The sequence below is a fragment of the Haemaphysalis longicornis genome, unplaced genomic scaffold (assembly GCF_048455015.1).
Source record: "Haemaphysalis longicornis isolate Haplotype H1 unplaced genomic scaffold, Haemaphysalis longicornis Haplotype H1 scaffold_4, whole genome shotgun sequence".
Lineage (NCBI taxonomy): Eukaryota > Metazoa > Arthropoda > Arachnida > Ixodida > Ixodidae > Haemaphysalis > Haemaphysalis longicornis.
In genome coordinates, this window is record NW_027526361.1 from 50,598,118 (window position 1) to 50,612,187 (window position 14,070).

The 14,070-nt window shown below is 49.9% G+C and overlaps 1 protein-coding gene across 1 annotated transcript; it reads left to right on the plus strand.

The window, feature by feature from the left end:
* The first annotated feature begins 1,727 nt into the window (after positions 1–1,727).
* On the plus strand, positions 1,728–11,818 carry LOC144179745 (uncharacterized). Its single transcript, XM_077708187.1, has 4 exons — positions 1,728–2,107; positions 6,134–6,209; positions 9,576–9,788; positions 11,810–11,818. The coding sequence occupies exons 1-4, from the start codon at positions 2,052–2,054 to the stop codon at positions 11,816–11,818; spliced, it is 354 nt and encodes a 117-aa protein (XP_077564313.1). The 5' UTR covers positions 1,728–2,051.
* The last annotated feature ends 2,252 nt before the right edge of the window (positions 11,819–14,070 follow it).

Consider the following 14,070-nt stretch of genomic DNA (forward strand, 5'->3'; position numbering starts at 1 on the left):
GCAGAACTACATACACAGGTACACTTCATCTACGTTTGTAACGCATACGGAAGTAATGCGCTGTTTAAAAAAAACGAGAAAACTGCGCATTTATCGCCGAAAGTAATGGCAGCTCATCTGCTTTCTGACGTCTGATTGTTTCGTACAACTTAAGAGTATTACCTGCCTTTTGGTGAAGTTTTCGGCCAGCTTGGTATCGACGGTGCCCTGTATACGTGGAGGTTACGGCTATTCTCAACAAACGCATGTACAGGAAGAGTTTGGTGATGCGTTCCCTGCGCGCAGTCGGAAACAATGGCGCTCGGTTAATTTCAGTCCCCGACTAACCACAGGTAGCCCGATGACCATTTCGTGTACCTTTCGTGTACCTCTCGGCCACGGCGACGCCCAATTTCAGACCCACTGAGTTGACTTTTTTTTTTTTAAGAACGTTTATTTTGCCACAGGGCATATATATGGGATTATGAGGTGATGGTGATTAGATGAAAATGAAAATGTTCGCTTCGCGGATGAAGTCAAGGAGTGAACGATGATGGCGCCCATGTATCCATGCGGCGTATGCGGAGGCGTCGTCTGCGCGGAGGCCCGTCGCCGCAAGGTGCCGCAGTCTCGTCGGCCTCAAGGCGAGGCAGGACCACAGCAAGTGGTGAAGGTCGGCAATCGCGTCGCTGCGGTGGCACACTGGGCAGCCAGGGTTTGTAAAAGAACCTCGGTATTGAGGCCAGTGGCGGGTCACGGCGGGAGTTAAGGCCACCCCACCCGAATCCTCCTGAACACAACCTCCTCTGCACGGGTGTTCTCGCATTAACGCATCGCCAATGCCAGCTATGCTCCTAGAACTTTCCGATGATGGTACGCCTCTCAGCCGACACCTAGGTGCCCTCACATCCTCAATGCCCCCGAAGCCGATCTCCAACATCTCGCCTGGTTATGTCCGAAATTCGCTCACTGCCGCGTATTCTCAGTTCCTACAGATGACCCATCAACCATCATAAGCCCGTGTACTGTCCTCACCACCACACTCGCCACTCCTGCATCAAAGCGGTCTTCAAGCAGTCGAAAGCTCAGGGTGCTCCTCATGCCAATTTTGCCCCCCTACCTCCTGGAGGAATCATATAAATGCGACTACCGGCCGTCTCCTCAACCTCAACCCTCCCTCCCCCCCCCCCCCCCCCCCAATCGACCCTGAAGTCTTCCTTCCTACGAAAAGACTTCCTCCCCCTCCTCCCAGTTTTCCTATGCTGACACCCGCCCACGCAGGTACACCGAAGATCAACACCAACCACGCAGGGGCGGGAGCTGAGACACGGATACAAATCGTCGCCTGACAACTGCGCCGTCACGCCTGGCCGTCCAAACGAGATCCGTGAGGATGACGGCGCAGAAGGAACGAGACCTCGGTTTGAGAACAATGGACATGAGCATGCTGCACTGCAGGATCTAATGACAAATGTCGCATACGGCGAAATACCAGGTCAAACAACGTTTCAAAGTTGCCGCTCAAACGAGAGAATTACCAATCGCAGAGCGCCGGGTCGCCCAATCCCTCAAACGGGCGCCAGCGCGCCAAGGCGACGACGACGAAGCAGGCGAGAAATTTCCCGCCAACTTCGTCGACTTCACTGCGCTCATGCGAGGCCCGTCTCGACCGGCCAATACAACTGCTATTGCGGTGTCATCGCCGTTTAAGCGTGAAACTGCAGATAACGTCGCGGTTCGCAAATTTTATTTCTTTTACCAAGATCGCAATACAAACTCCCTGCCGTCGGGACTGCAGATAATGCGTCCTACAAGACTTACACGACGCGGCTTGAATTTGCGGGCGCGCATGCACCACTGGCGCCGCTTCGCAAGCCGGCCCGCCGCAGTTCACGTGACGACGACGTCTCGGGCGAGGCTGTGCTCGTGTCACCAGAACGCGTTGTTCCAATCGGCGTCACGCGGCGGCCCTGTCCAAGGCTCGTTGGCTGCTGCCTCTTCTGCGAAGGTTCTTGGCCTTCTCGCTGCCTATTTCGCCCCGGTACACGTCGTGAACCCTGCTGACTGCCCTCATGGCTTCGTCGGAGAAAGAAAACGGCGGTCAGGAGACGCCCACCGGCCGAAAGAGGTGAGCTAGAATGGCCGGGCATGGGCGCGCGCCGCCATCATGGCTTTTGAGGCCCCGCCTCGCGTCCCCGAATGAGTGTGGTCGTAGCGCACTGTGCCTGGGCCACATTTCTGGATTAAATATAAAACCATCGATTAATAAGTGGCCAAATCGACCTTTGCGCGCGAAGATTGTGCGGGGCAAATGTAAAGCCGTCCCCAGCATGCTTCACGTCGCTTATATATCACTTCGAGAGCTCTAAGGAGTACCCACCTCCATCACGGCTACGTGCTTCTGGTGAATTTTGTAGTCAATAAGTAGAGAACTTTTCATTCAGAAAGGAGGACCACTGGTCACGATGGGGAAGGGGAGGAGGAAATGAAGGGGTTTTTAAGGGTTCGGTTTGTTGGATGCTCAAGGAAAGGGAATGAAGGAGTTTTTAAGGGTTCAGTTTGTTGGATGCTCAAGGAATGGACGAGTTCATGGTGGAACATCCAGTGTTCCTGGAAGTAGCTCTTGATAAACATGGGGGATGGAGGTTCGCTACGGGATATCCGGGGAAGGCCGCACTTAAACAAGTCGTGCTAGACTAAACTGAATATAGATAATGGTTGCAAGTCGTCATGATGTGGGCTGAGGGGCAATTAAAGGCCAACTGCACTAAAATCTCACATCTGCCAAATTTACTTTAAACGTACAGTACGTACCACAAAATCAACTGGGGCATGATTGGTAGCCCCGTAATATCCGCTGTTCATTAGTTATAAGAGTTTAAAATAGCTCCGTCGCAGCCGACGCTGCACCTGCCTGCGGGTCGCACAAACAGACATCATGAAGCGGAAGTGACATTGTGGCCGGCCCTGCGCTTTTTCCTATGGCCAGCCAGGAGAACCAGTCGAGCTCCGCCAGGCGCGCTTCTCCTACGAAGGACTGCGGCGAGGGCGAAGCGTTGCTCGCAGGATTGCCTCTGCCGCGTACCGCGTGCCGCCGCTCGCTCGCCGACTGGGCCGGCTGAGACGTCACTTCAGCCTGGCCGTAATCGGTGACCGGTAAAAAGCGCAAAGGCTCATGGGTACGTCGTCCGCTCCCGCCACTTCCGGTTCGCGATCTCGCCTGGCCTCCCGTACGCCGACGGCTTTTACGCACGCGTGTGCTTGTTGTTCATTCGTCATAGAGTGGTTACCTTTCAGAGGAGCCCGTAGTAGGTTTCATCGTTATTCATTAAATGCGCGATGCATGGGCGTTTTTGTTTTTTACGTGGGAACAGATACACAACAAGCACACGCTCGCGTGAAAGCCGCCGGCCTACGGGAGGCCAGGAGAGCTCTCGAACCGGAAGTGGCGACACTCTGCGGGAGCAGACAAAGTACCCATGAGCCTTTGCGCTTTTTACCGATCACCTATAGCCACGCTCTGCTCAATTTCGCTTTCAAAATTCCCGATTATTGACGGTCTATTGCGCCGCGGATACGCGTGTTTCAGCTGTCATATTTTGCATCTTGCTGTCTTTTTTTAGGCAGACTATAGGGAAACAGCGTTTTCTTGAGGTTGAAATTTTTAGTTCAGTTGACCTTTAAGGGGATGCGTATGTGCGATGCCTGGACGCGACCATAGCGGGGGGAGAAAGGTCCGACAGACCGTTGTATGGCAATGAGAACATCGTGTGTGGGGGGGGGGGGGGAGGGGGGGGGGGCAGGGGAGTACCATTTGCGATATATCTCGGACTTAAAGGCCGCTTTCATGACGAACATTTTAATGAATAAACAAACTTATTTTATGAAACAGTGCTATGGCCTAAGGGAGAAAGGGTGATGAAAGGAAGGGGAGATGGTCCCCATCTTCTTATTTAGATCTTTCCCACGTTGTTAGCAGCGTACCTTCAACTCTCTTTCGTGTAGATTTATTAGTTCAGGCTTCGAGCTAACCAAGGCTTGTGCTTGACACGAATATCTGCCAGTTCAGGGTATGATCAAAGCAGGGGACTGTAGGCGGTGGTTCCCCGTGACATGGTGGCAGAGGAGCTCATCGGGCAAAATTCCCAGATTATTTCCCGCAATGCGTTTGACTTGCTGCAATATCCACGGTGATGACGTAGCCGGTGCGGGCTTCGGTAACCAGCACTTTAGCGCGCTCATATTTTGCTGTCCATCAAGAATATGCGGACGCGACGCCTGGAGTGCCTTTCAATCAGTGAAATCCTACTCAACTATAAGCATTAATGATGTGAAGTGTTCATGACGCCAAATATCAAGTTATGTGCCATTCATAGTTTCGCTCCTTCTTTAGGTGTAACTTACGCCAAAATTCCGGGTTTCCTTATACTGGAGTGCACCGTTCAACACTTGGCTCGCTGAACCATCTCTCTGCTTGCGGGGAAAATGACGCTTCGCGGTAATCATTATCATCTACGATATACATCGCAAACCACCTTACAGTAGCAATTCTGTCGGAGTTTCATACTGCGCTGGACACTCTTCGCCGAAGACCAATCATCATCATCATCACCAGCCTATCTACGCCCACTGCGGGGCAAAAGCCTCCCCCATGGATCTCCAATTGTCGCGGTCCTGTGCTAGCTGCGACCACTTTATCCCCGCAAACTTCTTGATCTTGTCTGCCCATCTAACTTTGTGCCGCCCCCTGCAACGCTTGCCTTCTCTAGGGATCCACTCTGTTACCCTTAATGACCAACGGTTATCTTGCCTTCGCATTACATGCCCTGCCCACGTCCATTTCATCTTCTTAATTCCTACTAATATGTCCTTGAGACGCGTTTGTTCCCCGACCCACTCCGCTCTCTTCTTGTCCCTCAATGTTACACCTATCTTCCGCTCCATTGCTCAATACCATTGTTCAGGAGATCAATCAGGGGCCCTTTTCTCCAGGATCTGCATAATTGCCTTTGCGTGCGTGCGCGTACACACTAACCTCGACAGCCTAGGAAGTAGGCAGCCGCGTGTGGCTGCCACCTGACACTGAACGGCAACCGTAGCACTCTCTGCGCATGCGCAGGCGTTGCCTTTCTTTATATTTTACCAATTCGAAGCACGCGTTGTGGAACGCGTCGCAGCCCGTGTGCATGGGTTTAAGGGACCATGCAGCAAAAATACAAGTTTGGTTTATTGAAACAAATGTTTTGCCCCGTTAACGATGGTACCAATTTTATCCCAAACTTCGAGCAAATAATCAAGATATTGATGAAAACAGATGAAGCAGTGGCGATTCCCCAGGAAGTTTCCGGTGACGTCGCTATGACGTCACAGAATCTTGTTTGTGCGATTGGCGGCCGCCGATTTTAAGCCGCCCCTAAGAAACTCGACTGCGCCGTAGGGATGTGGCTCCGGGTTCAGTTTGGTCGCATCACTTGAACGCTAAGGCCGGGTTCAGACTGTTGCCGCAACTGACGTAATAACTTTAAAGCTTGTATTTTTGTAACTCACATTAGAATTTCTAGCTTGTTTGATTTTGCCTCATCATTGTACTGTACCAAAGGGGGCTGGGCCTCTGTCAGGCTTTGTAGCCTTTTTAGTCCCAGCCTGCCTCCACGTACTTCTGAGGAAATAACAACTTTGAATCTTTGAATGACGTCATTTTTCGTTTCATCCAACCGAACTGCGCGACGTGCCGTTCTTTGCGTCCATAGATCACGATATGGCTTTTGCGTCGGCAGTCTGAACATAGCCTAACGTGCAGTTTACACACAAATAACCGTGTTCTTAGTGCTCGCCTTTATTGAGTGACTCGAGCCCATATTTCTGTTCTGTGGCGCGTAATTTGAAGATTTTCGAATACTCTCAGTTTTTTAGGTAAAAAAGGGTATTTCGGGTTTGGAAGGGAGCTGAGTAAATTATCAAAGGCTGCTAGCTCTTTAAAATTAAACAAAGTTGAATTTTGCCGCGACACGAGCTCGACGCCGCCGACGCCCACTAGTCTGCTCAACGGTCCATTTTAAAGCTTTCGCTTCAAAAATCGCTGCATGGCTGTGATAGAGACAGGAACTGAACCTTTCGCTTTGACCGCCCTCGTGTACTCTTCGTTTCTTTGCAGCTCTGATGAACCGACCGACAAGCGAAAGCGTCCTCTGCGCTTCTCCGGCCAGCAGGACATCCAACTGCTGCAAGAGGTGACGCACTTTTTTTTTTTTTTGCATCCGTTGGTGTCTGCCGTCATGCAGGCAGCAGTTGTACTTAAGAGTGGCCTAGCTGGCTAGTAAAAGAAAACAAAATAAAACTGCTCCAGGCTGGTTTTAGCTAAACCAAACTTTTTTCCCTGTTCATATAGCCTGAGTTTTGTCAAATTACCTCATTAAATAAGCATATCTCGCCTGACCACCGCTATGTACCAGCTCAGTTTTGTAACCGAATGCGTTCATAATCTTTTCGTATGATGGTATAGAAATACCCGAACAAAAATACCCAGGCTTTACCTATTTACTTTTATTTGCTTACCTCATTCTTTGTTCATAATTTTATTCACTTCGTTTACTTTTTTGTTTAGTTTGTTTATAAACCAAAAACTTAGCAGGAGTTTCCCACTCGCTCTCGGTCATCAATGCAGTTGAATCGCCTCTGGAGTTTCGTGAATCTGCGGTTTATCGTCAGCTGACCTCTGTACATGCATGCGCAAACACGAGGAGTCGACCACGAGAAATCTGTGCCCTTGTGTGAAGCCTCAAAAGCGTCTGAAGCGTGTGCGTGGGCTTTGAAGCGTGATGAAAAAAATTAGCAGTGGCTTAGCTCGGCTATGCCAGGATATACGTAGCGTGACCTAAGGTTCAGCTGGTTATTCTTGGGTTTCCTGGTTGTGTAGGATTAGCTGATTATCATGCTTACTGCTGCTAAAACGATTTCCAATCCAGTCGCGGCGGCGGCGGCGGCTTCGGCGCGCCAGCTGTGCACCGTGAGACGTCACTGCTCCTCGCGCATGCGCAGCACCGCTCTCCAGGAGCCACGCGAAACTGCTCAACCTCGGACAGTGTAGCTCACGCTACAAAAAATGCAGAAAAACGAACGATTGTGCAGCGGTGTTCACCCCGCGCCGCTCAAGCGCAGTGGGGAAGCGCGGCGGAAGTGTGATTGGCTCTTAATGCGGGTATTTGTATACAGGGCGTTACGACGATAAGTTAGCGTCTTTTAAAAATTTTGCCTAAGCGAACCACTTCTCCGTTCGCGCTCAAACATTACACAAAGGTCGCATTTGTGGTCCATTTCGTTTACCACCGATAGCAAGGACGACACATACCTGCCCAATTGGAAAATCAGTAACGATTTTCCAATTAAGCAGGTAAGCAGGAAAGTAAGCAGGGAAATCAATAACAATTTTCGCGTAAGGGAGAGAGGCTGCCATGTTAAACGTTATGACTGACCTGGAACAGCGACGCCACCTGGGGTATGCAAAAGGGAACGCGTGACGCCTATTTCTAAAAAAAAAATGCCACATTTAGCGGCAGGTTAGTAGCCTTTGCGAAAAAACACTCGATATTAAAACCAACATTAGGCGATGCTGAAGTTTTTTTTTTATTTTAATTGTACAGAATACCCGCCTCCCTGATAATAACCTCCGGCATAACACTAGTAAAAACTGTTCAAAGAGCGGTTCAAACGCCTTCTCCGGCAAAAGCAGGGTAGGGAGCTTGATTGAAAAGCTCTCCGCATTCCGAATCGAAAGCTGGGCAATTACGCGCGTTTTAAGCTACTGCTCTCTGACCTTCCTCCGGCAAGGTAGCATAGCCGCTGCCGCGCGGCCAAACTACCTGTTGGTGCGTCGCTCTTTAGTTTTCTGTCAGTTGAGCTTCAATGCAACGAAGCTCACATACGGTGAAACTTTGACTGGATGGTTCATAACTTGGAATTAAAGCAACAGAGCGAGGCGACCCTTTCCCCTGTTCGGTTTCCCCTTCTTGTTGTGTTGGGTTCACCCCGCCTATTCAAAACTGGCTCCTCAATCCAACAAAATCATTTGATTGCTAGTAAGCCCAGATGTTTACCTCATCCTCTTGTCTCGCCTGACACGCTGTTGCTTTCATTCCAATGAACGAAGTCTTACAGGCGCAAGGGACGTTAATTCGCTCACACACCTTTTTGGGAGCGAAGCCCCTTGGGGGTTGGGGCTGTTGGAATCTCCTGTGGTCGTCGTCATCGTCGTAACCGTAGTTCATCTTATGTAGTCACGGTACTAAAACACCGGGAAACTCGCTTACGCCTCACGCTAGGACGTAACGCGCACTAAAAAAACACCGGGACACTCGTTTTCGCATCGCGCTAGAGAGCTTCGTGCTTCAAAGACAAGAGACTTTGACGGCAAAGCTGTTTACGTCTACCCCCAACTGTTTCATCTCCGTTGCAAAAATGCCAAGGCGCCAAAAAAGGCGTATCACGATTGCCCCGCGCGCACAAGTCCCATCGCAAAATCCCCGCGACGTTAGCCCCGTGTCTCAAATTCCCCGCGAGCATTGCCCCGCGGCATAATCCCCGCCAGTTTCCCCGAACCATTTTCCCGCGGCGATATTATGGCGCATCATTTTCTTTTCAGTGCCTAATTTAAAAAAAAAATTAGAGTAAAGTAACGTTTGACGATCTTCTCAAGAAAATGATTGCGTCTTCCGCTTTTCGGGAGTAGCACTGGGACGTTATCCCTTCTTCCTTTGGCTGCGCTAATTTAGATGCGTGTTCAAAGTACGATGGTGGTGACCGCTACCCGCCCCCCCTCCCCATTCGCTGTACCCCGTTGCTTAAAAAAAGTAGTGACCGTGCAGTGCCTACCAGAACATACGAATCATCGCCGTGGACTCTGTAGGCGGCACCTCGGCGGGGCCACAACGGGTATAATTAATAATTTAATTTAATTATTTAATTAAATTGATATTTACAAGACACGGACTCGGATGACTAAAGGCTTCACCACCAGACGAGCCAGATACTTCGGTCAACGTTTTCGTGTCTTTAGTTTTCTTCTCCCGTCTTTACGTCTCCTTTCGTTGTCCACACAGAAAAACTACCAAGAAAAAAAAAACATACGTAGAATAGCGTGGGCTTAGATTATGACTATACGGCGCTTAAAGAAGCGGGTTTTTCAGCGCTGGGCAATCGTCACGGGGCAAATGAGAAGGGACAAACGATACGGGTCAAATGTGTATGGGGCTAATGATTTCGGGGCTAATGAGAACGGGACAAAAGCCAGGGGGCTTCCGGCGCGGGACAAATGAGACGGGGCTTTTGAAATAGTGGGCTTTCGTGCACCACCCAAATGCCAAGGCGCCAAGAATACACTTATACATGCATGATTCGCCCCTCCCCAAGTTTCATGTTTGTGGAGATGGCCCGGAATTGTTTTCTTTTGCACTAAGGTTTTCATTTTTGAACTGAACTGATTTTCGCACCACAAAAAAAAATGTGAGGTGAATTTTCTTAAATTGAGGTTCACTAAGGTACTACACAGTGAATTCTTACACGCCGATTCGCCGCGGTGCGCGCAATGGCTCTGAACGTAGGTGATCAGCTTGAACCCGTTCAAAGACACCCCGCCGACGACGGCCTGGGCCTCGATATCGCGCAACCTGGAGAGCGTACTGGACATCAGCTCTCGGCGCTGCCGCGAGCGCACCATCCTTATGTTGGACCAGTACATCAAGGGCGACCTAGCCAGTCTCCAGCGCTTCTGCACCAAGGACGAGTTCACCATCAAAGAGCAGCTCCTGCAGCAGGTACGTTGGGGCGCGTTGAACATTGAGCTGCCTGTCGGCAGTGTACGGCATTATTGCGAAGTGAGTCCAATAGCTTCGCGTTGCGTCGCAGTGCGATTGGTCAAATAACTGGCAGTGGATCAGCTTGCTTCGCTGCTATTGCAGTCGAACCCGCCGCCATGGCTCAGTGGCCATGGCGTTGTGCTGCTGAGCCCAAGGACGCGGGTTCGATTCCCGGCCGCGGCGGCCGCTTTTCTGATGGAGGCGGAAAGCAAAAACGCCCGTGTGTTCGAGATTTAGGGGCACGTTAAAGACCCCCAGGTGGTCAGAATTAATCCGGAGCTCTCCATTATGGTGCACCTCATCGCCTGTGTAGCGTCGACGCGTTAAACCCCACAATCAATCAATCAGTCAATCAATCAATCAATCAATCAATCAATCAATCAATCAATCAATCAATCAATCAATCAATCAATCAATCAATCAATATATCTATCTATCTATCTATTGCGGTCGAAAATGGAGAGAAGAGAGACAGTTAGCGTCGCTTTACCTCGACGCCAAGTACTGTTGAGTGCAGCACAGTACAATCTACCTATCGCCAGCCGCGTATGAAGTCGCCGCCGAAGATCAGCTGATTGCCAGCCGCAGCGCTCTAATGTCAAAGGTGAGCTGAGCTGATTTGCTGAGTGTGAAACACTTAGCGCGCGAGAAAGCCAGCGCTAAATCGGCGTAATCGTGAAACATTTCTCCAAAGAAATTATTCGGGTACTCAAGCACGTGCTAGAGGGAACTTAAAGGGACCCTGCAACACTCTTTGAGCAGTGCAAGTAAACCTGCGCGACGTTTAGATTACACTGCCAGGAATACCTGAGCCAAATATTACACGTGCCCGTGAAGCGGTGAGCGCGCAAATCGATGAGAAAGACGCGGAAAAACAAACCGCTCTCTCTTCAGTTGTCCTCATTATGCATGGCCTGAGGGACGTCACATAGGCCATGGCTGCCCGATCGGCTGTCACTGGTCAACTTCGCGGCTAGATTCTCCCATTTCCGTCGTCGTCATCGCTGTGTACGAACCTCTTCTATGCCTGAACCTGTAGGCACAGTTTTGCCGTTTCTTTTGTGTTTTGAGTGCGCGCGGAGTTTGAGTGATGAGCTCAATACTTCCCTTTCAACGGGACTACTCGACTACAAACGTTTATTGCTTCAAAAACGCCCTACGAGCCCGAGCGCGCACTTGCGAGCAGGCACCCATGCCTGCTTTTTTGTGGCACCAGACCGGAAATAGGCCCCTCCGCGTTGCGGAGAAAAGGAGAAAACTACCCGGCATGTGATATATCGAAGGCCGCTGAAGAGAACGCCGCGAGCCGCCCCCCTCTCCGGGAGAGAGCGCGCAGCTTTCGTCGCGTTGCCCGCGGTCGAGTTGAGAGGGAACGATTATGGGCGATTTCTCATCGCGCGTAGTTTCGTTAATTGTGAACGGATTTTCATGATTCTTGCGGGAGGATATTTCTGGGACAATAGACTTTATCCCGAAATACATTACTAGTAGTCGATGGCAAGTGTTGCAGGGTCCCTTTAATGACGTAAAGTCGTGGATACGGTGCGGGTGCACTTGCGTCGACATCCGGGGCGGCAGCCAACTGCAGCGTCGGACTTGTGCGCGCCGTTCGCAGCCGCGGTTTCATCCTCCGGTGATACGCAGTGCTCGAGGGCAGGTCGAGCGCCATCGCATAATGTGAGTGTGATTAATAATATATCTGTTGACGCCACTGCCGCTAATCGGATTGAAACGCAGCGGACGATGAACGCCGGTGTGTGTGTGTTGCTGTTTTTGTTTTGTTTTTTTCTGCGAGATGCGGGCGCAAAGCGCATGCGCTAGCACAGTGGCCACGGAAATGGCGGTTTTCAGTGTTGCCAAGCGAAGAAATCGCCCGCTAAACGTTTCAATGAATACCACAAAACCTTTCTGCGCCACAACCACTGGTTGCACGGTTCATACAGGTCAATGTTGCCTAGTGCTCTGGGCATTTTTTTCAGGGTCCATGAAGACAAAATACGAGTAATTCATTAAAAAGACTGCTTTGTCTTGATAAGAATGATACCAATTTTATCGCAAACTTCAAACAAGCATCGGAAATATTAAACCACGTGAAGCAGTGGCCACTCCCCAGCCTGTTTCCAGCGACTTTTCTATGACGTCACAAAATCATGTTTGTTCGATCGAGAGTAGTTGTTGTTCATTATTTTGCAGCTTTCACATGTACAAAATACAAACAGCAGTGTCTGGGTCTTTAGCCTTAGGCTATATAGTTATGGACCCATTCAAAACATAGAAATGGACATAGGGGAGTACCAACACGCGTACAATTCATAAACGACATAAACCATCGCCAAAAAACATCACTGCGTAATTGTGTGTCTGTGTGCGTGTGTGTGGGGGGGGCGGGGGGAGGGGAGGGGGGTAAGGCTTTAGTCCTGTTTGATCATATCACCTGAATGCGAACGTTCAGTTAACACACCGATAATTATGTTTAGTGCTAGCTCATATTACGTCACTTATGCCCATATTACGTCAGCTGTAGCCGACATTTGAATTTTGGGGGGAACGTTTCGCGTTTCTTTTGTTTCAGAACGTCTTTCGTAGCTAGAATGGAGCTGAGTGATGGGCTGATGGCTCATCACTCAGTCCGTCGAAATGCTGCTGGCCGCTTTGAAGCCGAATTCGGCTTTGGGCCCGATTGTAACACACACACAAACAAATTTTAAGGCAAGTTTTAGCGAGAAAGAGTGCCCGTTAGAATCGTGTAAGTACGGTATGTTCCTACAAAAACTAAAATACCCTGCCTCAGAGTCCCTTTCCTGCTTAACACACGGGGCCTAACACTTTTTGGCTGTGATGGTCGTTCTTGTGGTGGAGGCAAAAAAGAAAAAAAAAAAACCGTATGTCGACATCTCGGCACATGTCTAATACCTCCACGGGATGAATCTCCGCCACTACGGCGCTTCTCATGCCCGACGGGTGCACTTCGTCCCGCAAGACCTCAATTTTGTTTTCAATAAATGAAATAACAGTACGCTCCTCCAGCTAACTTACAAACTGTGTCGAAACTCACTTAGATCGCAGCTGTCTAAGAGCTGCACCAACAAAGTTGGAAGGAACCGCGCACAGGGACCAGGTGCGACCACTGCGAGGAAGTCTGTCAGGCGACACGCGGAGAAATTTCATCTATTCGAGCATAAAGGAAGAAAACTCCGCACGCACTTTCACAAACGCAACCGCGGCGGTTAGTTCGACATTTTCACTAAGGAACGGGTAATTACAGGGTGCTGTCGGCCCGGTACTTTCCTGGCGGCAGTGCTTGCTCTTTCGCCTAAACCTGCAGGCGGCGCAAGAAGCCTAATCGCTCACTCCCAGGCGCAAGCGACGAGGCGTGCTGGCTCGGGCCACCGTCGCCAGCGGCTTCGCTGCTCGCCAAACTCATTCGAGCAGCACTGTGTTTCCTACCTTCACGCGCTCGGCGAACGAAAAACCAAAACGACCGCACAGCGGTTGCTACCGGAGAGGTACCGCGGGCTGTTAGTTAACCTCTGCGAGCTCCTACAAGCTTCCTAATTCGACTAAATTTAGGTATTCGAAGGCAACGAATTGGCTGCGTTGTGGACGGGCTTTCTTCTCGAATCTAAATGCACCGGTGTAATTTACGCCGTAGACTGTTTGAAACAAAATTTCGTCGGCGAATGTTTATGTAGACAGCCAGGCGCTGTAGGCTTCCAAAGGTGATATATCTTTTTATTCCCGAAGTTTTATCGCAGTTATTTTGTGGTTCGGAGTTCGAATGCTTTTCTTGCTATTTTGTACCCGAAAGAAATTTACAAATTTTGCAATAGCGACTAATCTCTAAAGAAATTCGCGAGCTAGGTCGTTTATCGCTCGACTACTTTTGATTTCATTTGAGTACTTTTGACGAGTACTTTTGATTTCATTAGAATCGGCCTGCTTGAATACCTTGGCTGGCATGAACACATTCATAAAACTTCTCTCCAGGCGCTCGCTTTGCGATACAACAAACCGGTGAAGCTGTGCGCATAATAAAGCCAAAGTAGTGTACTTCATGAAGGGATTGTTGAAAAGTATTAGCACAAAAGGGGCTTTGTCCGCGAGGTCGGGAATACCCGTCTAATAACAATGGAGGCCAAAGTATCCGAATGGTGCTCGACTGATAACGCGAGGACACTAATTGCACGCTTTGGTGCAGAAGCTTAACTAGATTATTTTTTGTTAATTTTTGTGTGACCAC

Excerpts from the sequence above, each read along its gene's own strand:
- LOC144179745 (XM_077708187.1), top strand. The coding sequence starts at position 2,052 with ATGGCTTCGTCGGAGAAAGAAAACGGCGGTCAGGAGACGCCCACCGGC. Across the intron at positions 2,108-6,133 it reads ACGCCCACCGGCCGAAAGAG|CTCTGATGAACCGACCGACA; the intron begins GTGAGCTAGAAT and ends GTTTCTTTGCAG. Across the intron at positions 6,210-9,575 it reads ACATCCAACTGCTGCAAGAG|GTGATCAGCTTGAACCCGTT; the intron begins GTGACGCACTTT and ends CTCTGAACGTAG.